The sequence below is a fragment of the Rhinichthys klamathensis genome, unplaced genomic scaffold (genome assembly GCF_029890125.1).
Source record: "Rhinichthys klamathensis goyatoka isolate OS25496 unplaced genomic scaffold, OSU_Roscu_1.1 h1tg000695l_1, whole genome shotgun sequence".
NCBI classification, from domain to species: domain Eukaryota; kingdom Metazoa; phylum Chordata; class Actinopteri; order Cypriniformes; family Leuciscidae; genus Rhinichthys; species Rhinichthys klamathensis.
The window spans coordinates 546,886-569,308 of NW_026607121.1; the positions used below are offsets into that span (position 1 = coordinate 546,886).

A 22,423-nucleotide genomic window follows, 5' to 3' on the forward strand; every position below is an offset into this window, starting at 1 on the left:
AAATCCGATCTGGCTGTTTACATGACAGTCGCATTGGCACATATCCGATTTACATCTGATTTATTTCCACATATGAACGAGGCCTGAAACCGATCTCGAAATATCCGAATGCATGCGTTTTTTTCCTGTTTACACTGTCATAGAACACATCCGATCTGTGTCGCATACGAGTAAAAAATCGGAATTGGGTCACATTTCACTGACAGTGTAAACGAGGCCTCTGATTTCCGTGCAAAAACGAGAAAACCAAAAATCAAGTCATAATTTCGTTTTTTCGTTTTTCAAATAAAACGAAAAAAGGAGTTGTTTTCTACTTTTTTCGTTTTCATATATGAAAGCAAAAACAAATGAACAAACGATGCCCGGACCTATAACGATCACCAGTGACAGTGCCCAGGATAACCATCAGAGGGCACTCCAACCCGGACAATAACCCCACATCCACAAACTACATTTCCCATAGAACCCGCTGAAAATGGGAACTTGCCTGATATGGAATCCTCCAACGTGCAGAAGGCTGATCATCCTGCTTTAGAGGAATCGGTAGAAGGGAGCCCATCAGATCTTCCTGAAGTTGAATTTCTTGATGAAAGTTCAGTTGATGAATCTGGAAAAGAAAATGAACCAATGAGGAATTGTGAGAAATTAGATGCTGAGGGTGGACAATCATCTGGACATTCGCACAGAGAAGGAAGTATCATTTCCCCTCAAAAAGAAAGTGCCACTCCTTGTGACTCAAGATAACCAGAGTGAATTAACTGAAACTGGAGGAGGTCTTAGACTTTCAAGGAGACAACGTGAACCCCCCAAAATACTTCAGTACCCGCAACATGGGTAAACCTTTTAGTTTAGTTATCCAAACCCTGCTGTCAAGTCTGAGTACTACCTCTTTGGAAGACCCAAATCCCCCTAGAAATGACACTCCTATTGAAACCATCTAACCCTGAGCATGCAGAGGGACTTGCATACATTCAGGAGGGGAGAGTGTAACCCAGGTCATTAACTCTGGTCACTAATATTAATAATTAGTATTATTTCATTTATAAAACTATAATAGTGGGAAAAGAACATGAAGTAAAATTGATTTATTTTATTATAAATAATCCCAAAAGAAAGAAAAGGTTCCTGGACAGGTTCCTGATTGGTGAAGTGAAAGGTTAACTCCGCCCCCTGTTGGAAAGTTTCCAGAAGATCATGAAAATCAAAAATGTATGGGAGATTGCGAACGACATGAGTTCAGATGCGATTGAGTGATTTGAGTGAGAACAAACTATTTTAATAATCCAGCAATAGATTATTAACAAGTTGAGAAGCAGATTTATGAGGTATTAATTCTTTAAAAAGCTCATGCTTTGAGAAAAGTGCATTTTGAATCTTAACGCGACGAGAAGAAAAGACACTGACGTGATAGGATCTGAACAAAATCTTTTTCTTTGAAAAACTATATAAACTATGTCTCCTTGGTGAGTACCAATTTCTTTATAATAAATGTATTTAGGTAATGTGGATACTGTTTTTGGAATCTTAATGTGAAAAATACATTTAAAAAAGTGATGGGTGATATAAAAAATGTTTGAAAGACGTTTTCAAACTTTAAGTGTTTTCTAATACAATCTGTGAGTGCATATAGTTATGTTTAAATGTTTGAAAGACGTAGTATTTGTTGAGATAATATTTTTTCTGTTGTGACGTGTGTGTCATGCAGTGCTAGCTTTGCTAGCTCTGTACATAGACTCTGGTGTGTTAATCAAGCACATGGTGACTAGTGTTACGCTGTGGTGTTGGCAGAAGAAGGTGAGGCACAAAGGTTCGAAGGGGCGGAGGGGCGGGCGGGCGCCCTGGAGGCTGACGGGGGCATTAACATTAACAATTTGAGAACAAAGTATAATTTGCACGGTTTTGCGTGATATGATAACTTATAAGCGATTGTTAGATTTAATCAGCGCGATTTACTGCAATGTCAGAACCAGAACAAAGGTGGATGTTTCTTACTTGTTCAGATGACATTTCCCGGTGAAAATTCTTATGTTGGTCATACTTCCAAAAAGAATAATCTGTGATTCTGAATGCCAGTATCCACACCGGCGCGGTGACTGACAGCTGCACACTCTCCTCAAACATTGTGTTCACCCAAGCTGTGCAGTGTCGAGGGTGTTGAAGTACAACTCACGTAAAGTTGATAATTCCGCGAATGACTGCAATTGAAGATTTCGAACAGAGATGGCGAAAAAGAGGAAAAACGCCGGACTGCAGCTTTAAAGAAAAGGAAAAGCAATTTAAGACTTGCTTGATTTAAAAGGTATGAAGATACAACGTATCTTATAATATATAATTCCTTGTATGACTTTAAACCCCAAATAATGAGGGAGGGGAGCTCCCTCCCAAGGGTGACTGAAGACGGTGAAGCTGAACAGACAGGGATCTCAACAGGTGAGCAGAACAGGTACAGTAGGTAGTCAGGTAAGTTGAGCGGTAGTGATCAGCAAGACCAGACAGTGATGGTGTGGAGGGTGGCTGTTTAAATACAGTGATGGTGACAGGTGTGAAGAATTAGAATTCAGGTGAGGCTGATCGAGTGGGTGGAGCTGAAGGGTCTGGTGTTGATGGTGTTAATTCCGTGACAGTAATTTGATAAAGTGGCTAAATTAACAATAAATAAATCAACTTCTAATGTTTCCAAACAGCATAGCAGTAATGACTTTATGAACTTCTTTACTTGCAAGATTGATAATATCGGGGAGAAAATTATAACTATGCAACCGTCTACTACAGTATCGCATCAGACAGTGCATTGTAGTGTCGCTGAGGAAAAATTCCATTCATTCGTTGTTATAGGAGAGGAAGAATTGTCTAAACTCTTTAAATCATCTAAATCAACAACAATTATACCTGTCACAGTCTTCGTCTTCACTACACTTCCCAGAATCCTTCTTGTCTCCACACCTGAACTCACTCCCTCAATCACCCACCTGTTCTTCATCCGTGTTACCTGTCCTCACCTCGTTATTGTTAGTTTGTATCTGTATTTAGTTTCCTTCTGCTCAGTCTGTCCTGTCGGTTCTTGATTATGTTATTGTGTGTGTAACCTGTCTGTATCTACCCTGAAGCTTTATTGAGTAAAGAAGTTTATACTGGACCTTCTGCCTTCTTACCTTGTCTTCCTCCAACACCACACCGTGACAGAAGAACCGACCAATTTAAAATGAAGGTGGAAGACTGGATATCCCAAAACGGTCGCTCACTGGAGGAATATGTGGAGGTTTACCTCAACCTTTATCAGGACGTGAGCTGGGATGAGGAATCTCTTAAACAGCAATCATCTCTCTTTTGTAGAATTCATCGACCGCACCTTGTGGGTCTGTGGATCCTCCCTCACTGTGGGACTCGTCGAGAACCCCGAGTCTCATCCTGCCGAGCCCGAGCTCATTCTAGCCATACCTGGTCTTCACATTTTGGTCCAGCCCATTCTCAACATCCTGCCAGAACCCTTGTATCCAGCCAAGCCTCGCATCAGTCCTTCAGAGCCTTCACCGCTGGTCCCGTCCAGCACAGAGCCTTCACCACTGGTCCTGTCCATAGGCCATAGGCCCTCGCCGTGGCCACCAGAAAAATCCTCTCCACTGTGGCCACCAGAAGGATCTTCATCGCCATGGCCGCCCGAATGGTCGTCTCCGCCATGGCCACCCGAAGGGGCTTCTCCAGCATGGCCGCCTGCTCTGACCTGGTCCCCGGATCTGCCAGCTCCGCCCTGGCCGCCTGCACAGCCGGCTCTGCCCTGGAGGCTTCCTGCTACGCCCTGATTAGCCTTCAGGGTGCCTACCCCCCCTCCCCTGTTCCACGGCGTGAGGTCATGCCTACCGGGAGGGGGGAGTAATGTCACAGTCTTCAGGTGTGTTCGACATCGGCTGCGGCTGGATATAACCGATCGGTGAGAGTTGCCGCGTGCAGGCAGGGAGGAGCTGCAAATGGAGACGTGAAGTCGGACACTTTCTGGTTCCCGTAGTGACCGCTCACGTGGTGTTTGCATACTTTACCACAGCTGAAGTGAAATAAATGCAATATTTGCCAAATACACAGATGTTTCAGACACATTTTCATTCAATAGTTTACTACTTCATAGGCTACAGCATCTGTTTGAACAAGAATAAAGTTCAAGGCTATATCAATGAAGTGGAGTCAACGTTTTTTAATCCGTTTTATTTTGATAAACATGACACAATATAACATCGCGACTACATGAAAAGACTGTTTACTGTTATAAAAAACTGATTTGTGAGCTTTAGTGGAACTAAAGGTGTGAGAATAAACACGAAATGCACGTGATCGTTGTCATGCGGTGAATCCAGCCAATCGTGGAACAGCTGTGACGTCATCAGAGCTTGTGCAGCCAATCTTGAGAAGCTGCGCTGGCTGAGTCCTCCGGCTACTCTCGAAACACTCTCGCGGTACTTTGATGGCATACGTCACAGTCATGTGGTGTCGGCGCTGTATCAAGTCGGACAAAATTTCTAACCGGCATGCACTGTTTCAAGTCAGCCACCGATCAGTCTGCGCAGAGCTGCATGAAGTCGAACACACCTTTCGTCTGCATCAGTCTGTCTTCGTCTTCACTACTCTACACTTCACAGAATCCTTCTTGTCTCCACACCTGAACTCACTCCCTCAATCACCCACCTGTTCTTCGTCATCATCATCCGTGTCACCTGTCCTCACCTCGTTATTGTTAGTTTGTATCTGTATTTAGTTTCCTTCTGTCCTGTCGGTTCTTGATTGTTATTGTGTGTGTAACCTGCCTGTCTGTATCTACCCTGAAGTTTTATTGAGTAAAGAAGTTTATACTGGACCTTCTGCCTTCTTGCCTTGTCTTCCTCCAACACCACACCGTGACAATACCGACTAAGATACAAAAAAAAAAAAAATGCTTCCCGAGGTCATAGATCCTCTTCTTAAAATCATTCATTTATCTTTGTCATTAGGATATGTACCTAAAACTTTTAAGCTGGCTATTATTAAACTTCATATTAGTCAATCACAGGTCGATCTTAAATCTACCCTTTCTGTCAAAAATACTAGAAAAGTCAGTATCCTCACAACTATGTTCATTTTCAGAAAGAAATTGTATCTGCGAGGATTTCCAGTCAGGTTTTATACCATATCATAGTACTGAGACTCCTCTCATTAGAGTTACAAATGATTTGCTCTTATCATCCAATCATGGTTGTATCTCTCTATTAGTGTTACTCGATCTTAGTGCTGCATTTGATACCATCGACCACAACATTATTTTGAATAGACTAGAAAATTATGTTGACATTAGTGAAATTGCATTAGCATGGTTTAAATCATACTTATCTGACTGTTATCAGTTTGTAGCAGTAAACGAAGAGGTGTCAAATTGATCACAAGTTCAGTATGGAGTACCTCAAGGCTAAATACTAGGACCGTTGCTTTTCACCCTGTACATGATACCAGTGGCGGCTGGTGAAAAATATTTTAGGCAGGGCTGTGTGTTTTGGGGGGTCTGGGGGTCCTCCCACAGAAAATGTTTTAATTTCGTAGATGTGATTTCCTGCATTCTGGTGCATTTTAGGCCTTAGGCCATGCCCCTTGCCTATACCAATAAAATAACTTAAACCAGTCAATACCAATGGTCTAAAAATACAATATTAATTGAACTGCCATGTAGAAATCAACAGTTTCACAGGTAATGATAATGAACAAGTTGCATGTTTATTATGCTCCGTGTCCAGATAGAAAAAGTGCAAACGTATAACAATAAATTATAATAGGGAATACAACAAATAATAGGGAATACAACAATCTCTTTAACCAATCCCCAGCTGTAGACTACATATCTTTAAAGTTAACTGTAGACAAATTGACAATTGGATAATGGATAACAGTCTTTATTGATACTAGAGAAAGAGAGAGAGAGAAGGTTCTCAAAGAGAGGATGGGACAACATTCTTGAAGTGAACACCAAGTATGAGAAGAAAGATGATTTTAACATTAACTAGTAGGCTATGAAACACAGTAATCCAGTAGCTCAGAACTTAAAAAAAAAAAAAAAGCAAAGCAAACATAGTTACATTCAGGGTTCTAAATTAACTTTTTTGATCACCAGCCAATGTGGCTGGTAACTTTCTAAAGTTACCAGCCATTTAGAATTTCCACTAGCCAAATTTTTTCCGGTGAAAATAAGAAAAATTATGAGTGCCACTGAATGCATTTGATAATTTTATTAACATTGTTGGCATGAAAAACACATATAAAGTACAATACAAGACAGAAAGTGCAAACATTTCATTTCAAGTTTGGGATCTATCTCTATTAGGGATGTGCACGAATATTCGAATTTTCGCCCTGTAATTATTATTAAAAAAATAAAATACTAATACTTTTTTTCTTCAATTTTTTTTCGCAGTTATAATTAAATGCACTGGGTGGAGCATTTAACAAGTGGATTGTGTTTTTGATCACATAATGTCGTTGTCTGCCTCGCGAAGTTTGGAATTACTTAGATGAAAATGATAGCCTATTACAAAATGGAATTACGTTTAATCAATTATTAATTATTATTATTATTATAATATCACCACCACAATGAGAAATCACATGAAATCCAAAGAAACAGGAGTCGACTGAGGAAGCAGCTGTCCTTCACTGCATTAACGACTGCAGGTCAGCAGCTGTACCCCGATATCTTCTGGTAGCAAAATGATTTTGACAAATGCTTCCTTTAAGTTTCGTTGAGGGAGACAGGTTTAAGAACAGAAAACGCAAAGTGCTGTTAGTTACTTCACTTTGCACACACACACGCGCCCGCGTCTCTGCAACGCCTGTGTGTCAGCGCAGCGCGTTTTCTCACTCGAGCATGTGTGGATATTATTGTTTTTCTCAACATGAACGTGAAACAATATAAACACGATAATCATATGCTGACTCGAGTATGTAGGCTACGTTCTGTACGATAACTGCGCAGTCTGCTTCTTTTCTTTTTTTTTGCGTTTTTTCCCCGTTTGCGCTGCCTGAGCTTAAATGCTTTTGTTGTTTATATATTTTGTTTACACATATTGTTTAATGTTTTCAACTAAAAGAAAACCTTTAGATATATAGTAAGCTTGTTGTGTATAGGCTATTGCCTAATGTATAAGCTTGTAAGAAATAATGACAAAAACCTTAAACTTAAAAAAAATAACGTAGGTAGGCTATCTCTCTTAAACGACATTTAAATTTAAACCCAGAAGTCTGTCCCAACCACCGCCGCATTTAGTTTAATCTTAACTTTTTACTTTAGCTACTTTACTAGCTCCCTCCTCTTTCAGTCTGCTCCCTGCTCTGGCTCGTTCTTCATCTTCCTTGTGTTTTCTGGTGGACGGACGCGTACGCTCCGTCTGTTTCCATGATCATTTCTCGCGCTGGTTTCACTGCAAACTGCGTGCAGCCAATGGGCGTATGAAACAGCATTACGGCACAGTGTTTATGGGAAATGTAGGAAGTACTGCCAGGGGGATAAATGACCGAGAACAGAACCTTATGCATCACCGGCCAAACTGGCTAGTAAGTTTTTATTAACACCCGCCAAAATGAATTTTAACCCGCATTTGGCGGGTTGGCGGGTGTTAATTTAGAACCCTGGTTACATTCCTATTGAGATCACTATTTTATAGGGGTGTAACGATACATCGATATGGATCGATGTATCGATCAAAAGTCTAACGATACGATGCATCGATGTCAGACACAAAATATCGATATGAGATACTTTTATTTTGACAGTCTCTCCACCACGTCCTCACGTAACATCCGTTTCTGCATTTCCGCCTTTCCGCCAAAGCGCGCGTTTGGTTTTTCTCACCTGCCTGTCACTTGTGTGTCAGGTTGCGAATGAGATGGAGCAACAAAGCGGCGGTAGCAGCGAAAAGACCATGGAAAAGACAGACGCTGAACATTTTGACGCTGTTGTCGGGCGCAAGTCGTGGGTTTGGAAACATTTTTTATTTTCCAAAAAAGATGGTCAGGTAAATAAAACCCATGTTATGTGTACACATTGCCAGTACAAGCTAAAATATTCGGGAAACACCACAAACTTGTCAGTGCATCTGAAAAGAAAACACGGAATCGAGGAGAGTAACGTTAATTTGGCTGAAGAAAAACAGCCTCTCTCACCCCCATGCATGAAGAACTTCTTCGCCCCGACATTAGCCCACAACTCCAAAAGAGCAACTAGCATTACGTCCGCGATCGCTTTTTTTATATGCAAGGATATGAGGCCCTACAATGTAGCTGAAAATGAAGGCTTTCGTCACCTACTACATACTCTGGAGCCGAAATATAGCATTCCATCAAGACAGCACTTCAGTGAAAGTTGCATTCCGAAGCTGTACAGACAAGTGAAAGAGAAAATACAGCATACACTAACTGATGCAGAACGAGTCGCAATCACTACAGATGGATGGACATCCTGTACAACCGAAGGTAATGTAACTTTGACCTGTCATTATATTGACACTGACTGGCAAATGAAGAATTATGTTCTGCAGACACGTGTTTTGAATGACTCGCACACCGGGGTAAATCTTGGTAAAGTCTTGAGAGAAGCTTGTGAAGAGTGGAATATACTTGACAAAAATCCTGCACTGGTCACCGATAATGCCAGTAATATGGCAATAGCTGGAGCAGAGGCAAATCTGTCACCTCACATTAAATGCTTTGCGCATACCATTAACTTGGCAACACAGAAAGGCCTGAAATGTGCTGGTGCAACATGTCTTTTGGGAAGAGTGAGACGAATCGTGTCATTTTTTCACCGCAGCACGATTGGTACCACAGTTTTAAAAGAGAAGCAGAGGTTGCTCGGAATTCCAGAACACAAGCTTAAACAAGATGTGATCACTCGCTGGAACAGCTCCTTTGATATGCTGGAACGTTTTTTGGAGCAACAAGCTGCAGTGTGTGCTTCACTGCTGGACAAAAAAACTAAGGAAACTCTCAAATGACCTGCAGCATACCCTCAAAGAAATTAACATCACTGTAGCTGAAGATATGGTTAAGCTACTCTCACCAGTGAAAACTGCCACCACCATAATGTGTGAGGAAGAGCAGCCAACTGTATCTGTTATTGCACCTCTTAAAGCTAAATTGTTGAAACATTTCACTGTCACGGCTGAAGACTCCAGTGTGATTACAGAGATGAAGCAGATAATGGCAAAGGATCTAGAACATCGATATATGGATGTGAGACCAGTTCTTTAGCATCTGCGTTAGATCCCAGATTCAAAAAGCTGCCTTTTTTAAGTGAAGAGGAAAGAGATGCAACCTTCCAGTTTCTCATCCATGAGGCTGCAGAATTGATGATCCAGAAAGTAAGAATATATTTTTTAGTTTCAGCAATGTTTTATAAATTTTATATATTTTATAAATTCATTAAAATGCACTACCTCTTCATTTGCTATGTGTGTGTCTGTGTTATAATCTACAGAATGACACAGTGTCACAGGTTGAAAATGCAACGGCTCACTCATCTGCTGACAAAACTTCTGATGATGATGATGATGATGATGGCGACCCTGAAATGATGCCAGTGTTCCAGGCTGAAACCACTGAAGAAGGTGTGTATGTACACTACACACACTGTACTTAAACATTTGTCTATTCTTTGCTGTTAACAGCCTGAAAATGTGATGTGCTTTTATTTATCAATTAACAGCTGTAAGAGGCACATGTTTTATTTCCTCTGACATAACTAACCCATGCGTTATTTTGTTGTAATTTTAGAACATGTTCCTCCTTTCAAGAAGTCAAAACCCTTTGAAGATCTGTTTGGTGACACATTCTGCACTGCTGACCCTAGCCAGACTGTCAAGACCCCTAAAGAGCTGGCCCATGCTGAAGTTGTTAAGTACAGAGACACTGCATCTTTGAACTTGGGGGGTAAGGTGTTGGAATGGTGGAAAAGTCATCAAACTGAGTTTCCCCTCCTGGCAAACCTTGCCAAAACATACATGTGCATTCCTGGTACCAGTGTACCGTCTGAGCGCGTGTTTAGCACGGCAGGTGACATTGTCAATTCAGAACGCAGTGTCCTCTCTCCTGAACACGTTGATCAGTTGATTTTTTTAAAGAAAAACCTCTCAAAAGAGACCACTGCACTGTAGCACTTGTTTGATTCATAGATCTTATGTTGTGTGAAAGATCAAATGTCAGATAAGTTTAAGTTTTATTTTTGTATTTTTTATATCAGTTTGTTTTATTTCATTTGGTTATTTAACTAACTAGAGAACCTCAGTTATTTGCACTATTTGCACCTCAGGTACTATTGCACATGTTGGCACAAAAGACTGGAAGGCTTTATTGACCATTATAAGCTTGATTGATTTTTATCAATCTCCCCTCCATTATTTATTTTTATTTTTGTTGTGTTGTTGTAAATGTCCCAATTGGGAAAGAGGGTGCAATTTTCGAAGTGTTTAATTAAACATTCATGTTATATATCTTTTGGTTGCATTTGTGAGTTAATAGAAATGAAACTGGTTGTGTGAAGTGGCGCATAATATCTAAATATCGATTAATTGATCGATATAGCAATGAATCGAATCGAATCGAATCGTATCAAAAAAATTTTTGAAGGATCGGCAAATATCGTATCGCTGGCTGAGAGAATCGATATCGAATCGTATTGTGATGATCTGTCCGATTTACACCCCTACTATTTTAATGGCAAATGTGTGTGAAACATGGTGTGTATGTGTGAGAGAGAGTGACAGAGACAGCCAATAAAGCTTATTGAATTGAGATAGCAGGTGTTTGTGTGTGTGTGTGTGTGTGTGTGTGTGTGTGTGTGTGTGTGTGTGTGTGTGTGTGTGTGTGTGTGTGAGAGAGAGAGAGAAAGAGAATGACAGCGAGTGTGTGTGTGTGGTTCAAAGTGAGTGAGTTGGAGAGATAGATGGGTGAGTGTGTGTGTGTGAGAGGGAGAAAGAGAGAGTAAAGAGTAGAGAGAGACTAAGATATGGTGTCTGTGACAGTTAGACTTGTGTGTATGAGAGAGGTAGATGGAGTGAATGTGTGAGTGAATGCGGGGGGGTGGGGGGGGGAGGGGTGAGTGAGTTAAAGGGTTAGTGTTGTGCAAACAAATGAAGCAAAACAGCGAGTTAGCTACTCCCCAGCCGGTTAGCCGGTCAGCAAGCATGGCGACGGTTCCTCAGGGAAAGAGGGTTACCATACGTAACCGAGACGTTCCCTTTCGTTCGGGAACTCCTACGTCTCGTCGGAGGAGTTTCCAACGAATTGGGATCCCTAATAAAACACCATGGTGCTGGCCCCTTCCAGCGCCCAGCTTAGCTTCCCGCCAAAGCAGTTTCTTAGTTTTCTTTACGGGGGGAGCTAGCTAGGAAGAATCACACTGGGGAGGGAACGCTCCAACCCGTAGGAGGGAACGCTGCGGAGCCCCTGCCCGTCCGAAGGGAGGCACTGGAATACACATAAGTACTAACCTGTGGGGTAGAGAAACATATGGCAGTCCCTGAGGTAGTCCCAGCCCAGGGGGTGGGAGTGTACTCAACAGGGATGACAGAACGGGTCTGTCGAGGGGAAGACACGGTGCTAACCCGGAGGGTAGCTGGAACGTGGAAGAAATAGGTCGCCGTAGGGACCACTGATAAGGCCACCCAGTCTAATAACAACTCCTACGAGAGGTAATAGACCTGGCGCCGGCGATCCGCCTCGCCTGGTGCCGGAAGGGTGATGGAGGAACTCACGAGGTTAACCGTTTGTTGGGGAACCAATGGAGCAAAAAGACGCACGTATCCGGCCCATAGGGCGGGAATGGCGTAGCAAGCCGACATGACCTAATTCCTCGCGCTACTGGCCGTAGCGAGTACACGGGAGGAAACAGGTTCAACACGTAGGCTATAAAATCTAGCGAACGTGTTAGGTGTCTAACAGATGTCTGTCAGCGAGGTGCCTTGCGCCAGCGCCCAGGAGGAAGCGACACTCCTAGTGGAGTGTGCCGTCAACCTAGGTGGGCAAGGCACGTCCTGGGACTCATAAGCCCGGACGATAGCATCCACTAACCAGTGGGCTAACCTCTGCTTGGAGACAGCCTTCCCCTTCTGCTGGCCTCCGTAACAGTTAATATTACTAGGCTAATGTTACAGTAAATCCATGGTAAACGATGGGAATTTGTAGAAGGAAAAGCCCTGACTGTATCGTTGCGCAGTGTTCCTCCTGTTCGTCAGCGCTGTTTCATCTGCCTTTAACCTGCTTTAAATCACTGAGACATTTGTGTTCTTCGCTGAATTCAAGCACTTCTCACTGGATCTCGTAACCGAGGCCGATCAGAGTTAACGCGTCTGCTCTAGTGAGCTCGCGCTGCTCTGCCGTTTGGACTTTGAGCCAAACGGATAAACAGTCCGTTAAGCGAGCGAGGTTCAAATGCGTTTCGTTCCACTTTTGGCGCATAAACATTATCGAACATTTATCGAACTCTTGATATCGTTTTATCGAGAAAAATTATATCGCGATAACTATCGTTATCGTTTTATCGCCCAGCCCTACTTGTACTGATATGCCCGACCCTCGAACGCAAACCGAAGAAACGGTCTGTGTCGAGGAAGAATCGAGACATGAAAGTACGCGTCCTTCAGGTCGATCGCTGCAAACCAATCCTGGGGACGGATGCACTCGAAGATGTCCTTCTGCGTGAGCATTTTGAACGGGAGCTTGTGTAGGGCCCGATTCAAAACTAGCAGGTCCAGGATCGGCCGTAACCCACCGCTTTTCTTGGGTACAATGAAGTAAGGGCTGTAGATCCCAGACCTCATCTCGGCTGGAGGGACCGGCTCGATCGCGTCCTTCGCCAGCAGGGCGTCGATCTCTTTCCTCAAGACAGGGGCATCGACACTCCGCACTTGGGTGAAGCGGATGCCCCTGTACTTGGGGGGCCGGCGGGTAAACTGAATTGCATAGCCGAGCCGGATGGTACGGATGAGCCAGCGGGACGGCCTCGGAAGCGCTAGCCAGGCTTCGAGAGAACGTACCAACGAGCCAACCCGGACCACCGGCGTACTCGCGGAGGGGCAGCGAAGTGGAAGGCAGGGACCGGACTCCGGAGGCATTGCTGCGGCCGAGAGAGGAGTCTGGGTGTGTGGGGCAACACCTACCTGCTTCCAGCGGGGGGCAGGCAGCAGGGAATGCCCATCTTTTTCTGAGGCGTTCGACTGCTGGCTGTCCCGGAGGCGAAGGAAGGAGGGGAAACGAGGAGCAAGGGCGTCGAGTCCTGGTTTCCGCGCCTCCTTGCCCAGCGAAAGACGAGAGTGACGAGGCCGTAGCGGCGTTACTGACATCTGAGCGCTGGGACGAGGGGAATGAGAGCGGCGAGGCAATGTGGCGGCGCACACTGTCATTCTGGCCCTCTTGGACGGAGGAGACTGGGAGAGGCGAGGCAATTGAGCGTCGACCTGGACTGTCGCCGTACGCAGCTCTTGGAGCACCCCAGGGTTGGTACCACTCTCCTGCATGTCACAGAGCGCCTTGGCCTGGTGGACCTGGAGGAGAGCCATGGCATGCAAGGCAGAAGCAGCTTCTCCACACGCACTGTAAGCCTTTCCAGTCAGACTGGAAGAGAACCTACATGCGCGGGAGGGGAGCGAAGGGTTACCCCGCCAGGTGGACGCGGTCTTGGGACACAACTGCAACGCCACAGACCGTTCCACTGGGGGGATGCCTTTGTATCCCTTCACTGGCCCGCCATCGAGAGTGGTGAGGGAGGAGGAGGGAGTCGACCTGTGTCTAGCCGCCAGAGGGGCCGTCCACGATCCCGTCGCCTCATCATGCACCTCCGGAAAGAAAGGAACCGGGGCGGAGCGCTGAGAACCAGCACGGGCCGCCCCGAGAAACCAATCGTCGAGCCGAGAAGGTTCGGGACACGGTGGAGGATTCCACACGAGCCCGACCCTCTCGCCCGCCCAGGCAAGCATAGCAGTCATTTCCGGGTCTGGCTCGGACAACACTACCACACCCGAAGGGGGCAGCGCAGCCGAGTCATCATCCCCAGAAGATGATCGCTCTCCCTCCGATGCAGTGATCGACATCTGGTCCTCCGGTGGAGCCCCGAAGGAAACGACTGGGACCACACGAGATGAACCAGCGCACTCCTCCAGGGGCTCCAATGGCAGCGATGCAGAGGAGTGGGAAGCCCGCGGGGGTCTTTCACCCGGCGGGTCATTCCTCACTGTAACCCTCAGACTACCAATGGGATTAGCCAAAGTAGCCTTCTTCTGAAGTGAACCAGAAGAAGTATTAGATCGGGGAATCTCCAAAGGGACTCCCCCTCGAGAGAGGGTTCACAGTCTCAGTCTAAGCACCGCGACGGTCATGTTCCCACAATGAGAACATGACTCCTTCACGAACGCTGCCTCAGCATGCGCGAGGCCCAAGCACGAGAGGCAGCGATCATGACCATCAGCCGGAGGCAGAAGTTGACCGCATCCAGAAACACACGGGTGAAACGTCATCCTGAAAAGGACGCGATCTTCACCCGTGTTGCTCTTTTCACAGAAAAAAACGCTCTCTTTATTGTGCTGAAGCACACAGGGATAAACGCGGCAACACAGCGGGGAAACCGCAAGCCCACTGTGTGCACTCAACCGAATACCAGCTGTGACAAGTTATTTGAAAAAAAGGCAGATCGCGTGAAGCAACAGCTGGTACCCGAGAGCGCCGTCACACCAACACAGAGAGGTCTCGGAGAAAACAGCAGACTCGTTGAGCGTGAAGATAATACACTAATCTTGAAGCTCATCCACTCAGAGGAGACAACCGGTCGGCTCCGAAGCAAAAAGCATATGTGTATGCGCTCGCTTCCGCTTTATACCCGCACTGGCAGGCGGGGCGCGTAATGCAAGTCCTGCATGCCAATGTTCATTGGCTCGTTTTTATTCACTCGAAGGCAATTGGTCTCCCTAGCGGGATCCCAATTCGTTGGAAACTCCTCCAACGAGACGTAGGAGTTCCCGAACGAAAGGGAACTAACTATACCGTGCTCTGAGAGCCCCCTATTGAGAGCCCCCTCTGAGAGCCCCCTCTGAGAGCCCTGCATTAGGACTCCCCTAATGTTGGGAGCATTTCTGTTGTGTTGTGGCTTGTTTCCGTTGTGTTGTGGCTTGTTTCCATTGTGTTGTGGCTTGTTTCCATTGTGTTGTGGCTTGTTTCCGTTGTGTTGTGGCTTGATTACGTTGTGTTGTGAACTTATGTTAGTGTGACCGAACGGTTACCGGCAAAAACAGTAATCAGCCTGATTTAAAGAGGAAATCTCAAGTATAGTTTTGTTTGTCGACTACGCCACCCAGGGACTTACACCCTAAGAATTAAACAAGCCACCGGCTTTTCATACTCAAGCACACAGGTTCGTCATCAGCGAGAAGAATTGGCAGAGTCGTGGGCTCTACAAAAATAGCTCTTTTTATTACAATAAAACTTCAGGCACTCATAAAATTCAAGATGAATTGAAGTCCATTGGCGTCTAAAGTACAGCAACGGCAAATCACAAAAAAATAAACACATCAAAAAAAAAAAAAAAACATTGGTTCTAACTGAGGCCAAACACATTCAACAACACAACCATGCAGGGCTGAAGGACATCCACTCTAGGCACCCCTGCTGGAAGTGAATCTACAAGGAAAGCAAAAAAAAGCTCACTCAACTCACACACCACCACACCACACTGGTGAAATACAGCACTGCAAGTGAACAGAAGATCCCACTACCACAGCCCCAGGGTACCCACGTAAGTGGCCTTCAGCTCCTGCATGAATACACAAAAGAAATTAATACAAATACAAACAAATTAATACAAATACAAATTCACACACCGTGTGAATCAATATAACAATAAACGTGGTCAAGGGGAGACAGTTATCTGGGCTTCCACAACCCAAGACTCATTAATAACTAAATAAATTTCCAAAATAATATTAACAAAGTTAAATACAAAAAAGAATAAGATAATAAACGACAATACCCGATCTTCAGATACAGGAGAAGAATCCCTCCCTTTATCTCGGGAAAAAAATAATCAAAAGAAAAAACAAACTATTACAAACAGACAAAAGGAATCAAAACATTCAATAAATCAACCCTAAAGCGAAAGGGTCGATTACTAACACATACAATAATACAAAAGAATAGAACTCAGTAAAACGAAAAGAAAACAAATCCAATTCACCATTTCACGTTCAGGCAAACCAGGTTAACTAAAAAAAAAAAAAAAAAAATAATCATAACATCCACGCGAGACAGCAGCGCCGTCCGGCCCACTCACACCACTGCTAAATATAGCAGTCTGCCATGCACCCCTTATCCAAAGCAAATACATTTTTAAAAGATCGGAATAAGGTAAATCAGATCATAGCAGAAAAACAATCCATACATACCGAGGGTAAGCCGATTTTCCTTGCACAAATGAACCGCAACTGGTGCACAGACACCACTAAACGTCCCACGCCACAGAACTCTGTAATCATACACGTTATAAGCACACGCAAACTAACCCCGAATTGATGTAAACGCCACTCACCTGCATAAATAACCAGCCAACCCCAACCCATCCGATCTCAAATGGTCCAAATGATCAACATGCATGCTACCTTCCAGTCTATGCCAACACAGAGAGTATTTAAACGTCACATCGCCAACAAATAGATCAGACGCAAGCACTTACACATACCTTTTCTTCTTGCAGCCCGTCAAGCCAAAATGACACCAACAAAAGGGGCCGGGTGTTACAACCGATCGCATCACACCAGACGCAGCCCATTTAAATACCCTCTTCCTGATTTAATCCTCCACACATAACCAATGGGCGCCGTATACGTCACCCACACACTACATTAGCTTTTTTAATTTCATTGTGTTGTGCACTACTGCAGGGCCACTGTACTGACACCTAAATGCCGTGTTAATTTTTTGTGGACTTTAAAAACATTCCTAATGTAATAAATTTCTCCAACTCCCTCTGTTTCTCTTTTCACACTTGCATTTTCTCTCTCACTCTCTCTGCTTGTGTCAGGCTATGAGATGCACTGTGCTGACTAATGCATGTGACTCTGTTTTCTTACCAGGATCTTGTTCATGCAATGTGACCACTGATCTGCCTGAGGACGGCTGGATTTCATATACTCTGCCAGTTCTGTGTACGTGTTTGTATGAGTCAGATTTCATGGATGAAAACAACGTTCCAGTGCTGTGTGGATTCTATCCCATGTTCTGTAACTTTTGACATAACATATGTGTAGCATGCATGAACAAAAACAGCTTGCCAAGTTGCCAGAAGGCCATCTCAAGTAATCTATAAACTATAGTTTAAAGTACACACTGAACTGAACATATAAAATTGCATTGAAAAAATGGGAGATATTCGTTTAAATAACTTTTTAAAACCTGTAAATCACACTTCCTCGACATTTAAATGTATTTACACAATGCACTAATTTTAGCAGTGCTGACTGTCCTGGAGTTCATTGACACATATTTTATTGTAAGGATCTGTCTAGCCAAATAGGATTTTGTTTTGTTTTCAACAGTTTTCCAAATATTACATTTCAGAATTATAACTGAATCCTGTGAGGATGGCATTAAACGGGTTGGTGGTGGTGGTGGTAAACAACAGGTAGCAACAAACTACTGTTTACCAAATAAATAAATGAATAAATGAATAAGAAAGAAAGAAAGAAAGAAAGAAAGAAAGAAAGAAAGAAAGAAAGAAAGAAAGAAAGAAAGAAAGAAAGAAAGAAAGAAAGATCTAATGCCACTCAGCAATTGGGTAAAGCGCTGGCACATGTAGCAAATCACAATCGTCAAAACAAGTCGTGGATCTCAAGTGCCTAAAGCGCGAACTGGTTGCCTGGTAGAAGTTATAGTACCGGTACGTTCCACAATGTAAAACGTGCGCTGATTGGTCTGTGATGTTTGATAAGCACGTGGGTATAGGGAAGCTATAAATACTGCTTGAGCTTGAGCTAGCGGCTTCTCTCATTTGTTAGTCTGTGTACACGTGAATGTTGACGGAGATGTGTGTATTAGTCTTTGTGCTATTGAAATACATTTTTGTGTGAATAATTTATTGTAAAATTATATCCGTTTTACAAGGGTAAGTATCTTATATTTACGTGTTTTATGTCCCTGGTTAGTGATATTCTGGTTAATGCATCCATGTGAATGACTGCAACAAAAAAAAAATTGTGCGTTTGTTAGTGATTGCAGCGAGCTATGCAATATGTACGTTAACGTTATTAATGTTTTTGTTCTAAATCTCGAACTGTGTAAGCTTAATCAACGAGACGATGAAAAGTGAGCAATAAATTTGCTCTAATATAATTTAGGCATAGGCTACTGAAGTTTTGCATCGTTCCTTCTGGTGTGCAGCATTTAATCCAGAATCTTAATTTTTCAGCACTTTATACAAAACAGGATTTTCACAATGGTTGCAACAAGCACATTAAACAGAAACTCGGAATGCCTCTCTGAATTTGCTGGTAGAGGATATGACCTGACTTGCATCGATCATGGTAAGATATAATTTTTTTTTCATGTATAATGTTTAGTATCTGTGATTTGTGGAGCGCTAACATGGTTTTCAAATAATTCTACTGGATTTGAGAGCTAGACTTGTTTACTGCGCTGATGGTGCAGAGCTGCAGCGGTGATGTCATGTCAACAAAGATGAAGTCATTCTGTTATCCAGATCTTCTTTGTGGCCACGACTTTAGGTTAAAGTAGTAATCGGGATTTTTCTTAATTGTTACTGCGTAAATTAGCTATTGAAAATTAGATATATTACAGGATCATTTTAGTCTACCACCATAGTCTACAAATTACTAAAGTTATTACCGTTTTCCGAATCACCAATTAAAACGTTTTAAATTGCTAAATGCATTTATTAATAAAAGCATTTATCCTAGTTGTTCCGTTCCACTTGATGTTTTCAGATATTTTGAGCTCGAATTTAGATGTAGTAAAATGTATCAATTTATGACCACTATCTGATAACTGGCTCAAAAGTTATCCTATACAAAAAACTAATAAAAAAAAAAAAAAATAGTTTGGCACTGTCAAATTAAGATTGTATGTCTAAATTACTTTAGTAGCCAATATTATAATACGGTATAAAATATGGATGTTCAATTTGAAGTCTGCTAAAAAAAGTATTTTAAATGTGCGGTGAGGTTGGTCTTCTATTATAGGAAAGTGTCCAAGAAATGCTTTTTAAGGGCTCTTTAAAGTGCTCTTTAAGGGGTTTAATATTTGTTGTAATCCCTCTCCTTAAGTTGGTGCTAGATGGTAAATGTTATCTGAAAATAGGTGGAACCAAGAATCCATGATTAAATACCCATATCAGATGAAAACAAATCCAATCTGATCAAAACCAGTAAATTAATAATGATATTATGTTCCCAATATATCATGCATCATTCAGTCTAACCTCATGTCTATTCTCTCTCTCCAGAAATGGACTTTTGGGAACGGTGTTTGGCAGAGCCTTACCTGGGTGCAGAAGTGTGTGAGGAACAGACATGTCAGCAGCTCGCCCAGCTGCTTGAGGGCTGTTTGTCTAGGGCCAAAGCCAGCAAGCTGAAATGTGCCCATGTGCTGGTGCCAGAGACTCTCACCCGGCGGGTGGCACGGGACATGCTCAGGTTGGCAGCAGGGGAGCCGTGTGGGTTGCGGGGCTGTGTGCTGGATGTGCATCTCGAGCTGGAAGAGCAGCAGCACCGCTGTGAGAGACTCGAGCGACTTGCTTGCGACGCTACTGTGGTGCCAACTTTTGAATTGACATTGGTTTTCAAACAGGATGGTGGTGGCTGGCCGAGTCTGAGGGATTTTTTGCGCATCGGTACGTGTTTCCCACCTGGCACCCACCGTGCACTTAAGCTTCGCCCTGGGTTTAGGCTTATTAAGAAAAAACTGTACACCTCCGCAGCTGGAACTATAGTTGAGGAGTGCTGAGATGTAGATGGGGAGGAAAGGCTGGAGTTTAAAGATGCATTTGAATGCACTTACTTTATGAGTGTAAGAGTCTGCTGGGGAAGCAAAACTCAAGTTTTTGTAAGCTTTTTTTTAATCAGTAATAGAAGAGTTTTTGTTTGGTGGTTTGTTTGTTTTTTGGCACAAAATGACATGGAACAAAATGGAGAGTGATTGTTTATAGGTATTCGCTGTAGTTTTTGAACACATTAAGGATAGTGTTTAATATTGGCCTTGACCTTGTGCCAGCTTCATCTAAAATGGTCATAATTATGCTCAAATGAAGGGTTCACGAAGTGTTTCCTTTTATATATCACACATGAATTCATTCATCATTAGATGTGTTTTCAAAGTTGAGTTATTTGACTACTGAAGTTTTAAATTTAAGTACAGGAAAGCATCGCTCTAAAGGGGGCCATATTTCTGAATGTATTGGGTCTGTGCTCATGAAGTCTTTCTAATGTAAATGTCAAGATTTCCAACTGGTCACTGTTGTTTTTTTAGGAGAATATATGGATAGGGCTTTGTAAGGTGTTTATTTTTTTTTTTAATTTTACTTTTTTTCTTTATTTTTTTTTAATCCCTGTGTGAGTTCACCTTGTAATGGTCACTGCACAAATGTTCTTGTCTTTATCCTTCAACACTTGATCTTTGTTTTACTTATTATCAACTGAATACACCTCTATATTTTGCCTGAAGTGCTGGTACAGCAACTGAACATTTTTATTTATAAGTTGAGAGCCTTGTCTATTTTGACAATAAACTATATTTTCAAAAGTTTGCAGGTATTTTTTTTTTTTTTGCATATTTACATATATACAGTAGTTGACTAATATCTTGCCTGTTAAACCAGATAACTTTTTTTTTTTTTTTTTTTTTTTTTACTTAATGTCACTCACTGGACAGAACTTTCCTTATCCACAGGCACAAACTTCATCCTATAAAGTGGTCATGAGTTGAGAAATCAAAATGTCTCTGATCTTTTGACATGTAAGAGGTTATTTTACTGTAAAGACTCAACTTCCTCGTTATTCCAAAACTGCTTTTTTTGAATCCTGCTTAGAAAAAGATTCCTTTGGATTGTCACATTATGACGAAATATTGCGATGAAGGATCACCTCTGCAGTATCAAATCCACGCGTATTTCTACATCTTTGACCCTGCCCACTTACACGTTAGTGAGATGAAGAGAAGAGAGATATGTGATCACTGGACTAAAAATAACAACTAGGAAAGTGGTTATGTATAATGTCATTGACAATGCTCATCACTGCAACCTTTCATGCCAAGGTGTATATCTAAATGCTATAATCAACTCTTTTCAGAATTAGTTAATCTCAATAGCTGTAATAGTAAAAACGTAGTAAAAAAAATGTCAATAGGGTTCCACATGTAATACTTATTTCATATGCAAGATGTTAGCCAATCATAGCAGTGGGTGTTTACATTGAAATCTCACAGCAGACACACCCCGTCCAACAGTGTTCAAATCAGAGGGCTTAAATCAGGGTAGAAAATGGCCTTTTATTTCTAAATTACAATTTTATGTAAAAATCATACTAACATAAGTGCACCTCAGGAAACATAAAATGTAAAAAAAAAAAAAAAAATGCAGTCCATGACCCCTTTAAAGTGCTAAAAGGCACCCTTTTATGGCTTTAGGGTATCATGAAAGACATAAATATTTGAGGTCATCAAACTAGCGAGCATGTGCATATGAACATACAGGAAATATCTACAGCACTTGTTATATTTCACCTCTTCTGTTAAAGCTGCAGTCCGTAGCTTTTTTGGGGTTAAAAATGATCCAAAATACATATTTGAGAAAATACAATAACCAGCCAGTGTTCAAAACTATCTGCTTGCCTTAGCTCGATTCAAAGCGGTAAGCTTGTAATAATGTTTTTAATTCCAGCGGTACTGGTGGATTTCCACGGAAGATTCGAGCATGTCTTTGCGTCATTACGCCACATCTGTACAAATAAAGGAGTCTCGGCTAGTAGGCTATATTGCGTGTGAGGATGCTGGAGGAGGAGATTTATAGCCTTTTGTCACAGCACTTGATATAATTAAAGTTATCAATTTGATGGCGGATCCAGAAAGGTTCAAACGACAATCACCAGTGACAACAGATTCACCGGTTGTAAAATGCAAAAGACTTCGTTTGGACTTAAAAAGAGACTGCAACCGGCCCATGCAAAAACAAGGATACGGAAGGACATTACATGTAGTCACGCAATGCTGACGTTGTTAATATTAACTATTTGAGAACAAAGTATAATTTCCACGGTTTTGCGTGATATGATAAGCGATTTTTTGATTTAATCAGCGCGATTTACAGCAATGTCAGAACCAGAACAAAAGTGGATGTTACTTACTTGTTCAGACTACATTTTCCGGTGAA

The 22,423-nt window shown here is 42.6% G+C and overlaps 2 protein-coding genes across 2 annotated transcripts; both read left to right on the plus strand.

Annotated features, from left to right (window-relative positions):
- The first annotated feature begins 492 nt into the window (after nt 1-492).
- Nucleotides 493-10,645, plus strand: LOC130076846 (uncharacterized). The gene is made up of 5 exons (XM_056242117.1): nt 493-694; nt 3,334-3,566; nt 9,180-9,365; nt 9,482-9,611; nt 9,778-10,645. The coding sequence occupies exons 1-5, from the start codon at nt 493-495 to the stop codon at nt 10,155-10,157; spliced, it is 1,131 nt and encodes a 376-aa protein (XP_056098092.1). The 3' UTR covers nt 10,158-10,645.
- Nucleotides 10,646-18,415: 7,770 nt separating this feature from the next.
- LOC130076849 (DNA damage-inducible transcript 4-like protein) lies at nt 18,416-20,561 on the plus strand. The gene is made up of 2 exons (XM_056242121.1): nt 18,416-18,563; nt 19,502-20,561. Exons 1-2 carry the CDS (start codon nt 18,476-18,478, stop codon nt 19,999-20,001), a joined length of 588 nt encoding a protein of 195 aa, XP_056098096.1. The 5' UTR covers nt 18,416-18,475; the 3' UTR covers nt 20,002-20,561.
- The last annotated feature ends 1,862 nt before the right edge of the window (nt 20,562-22,423 follow it).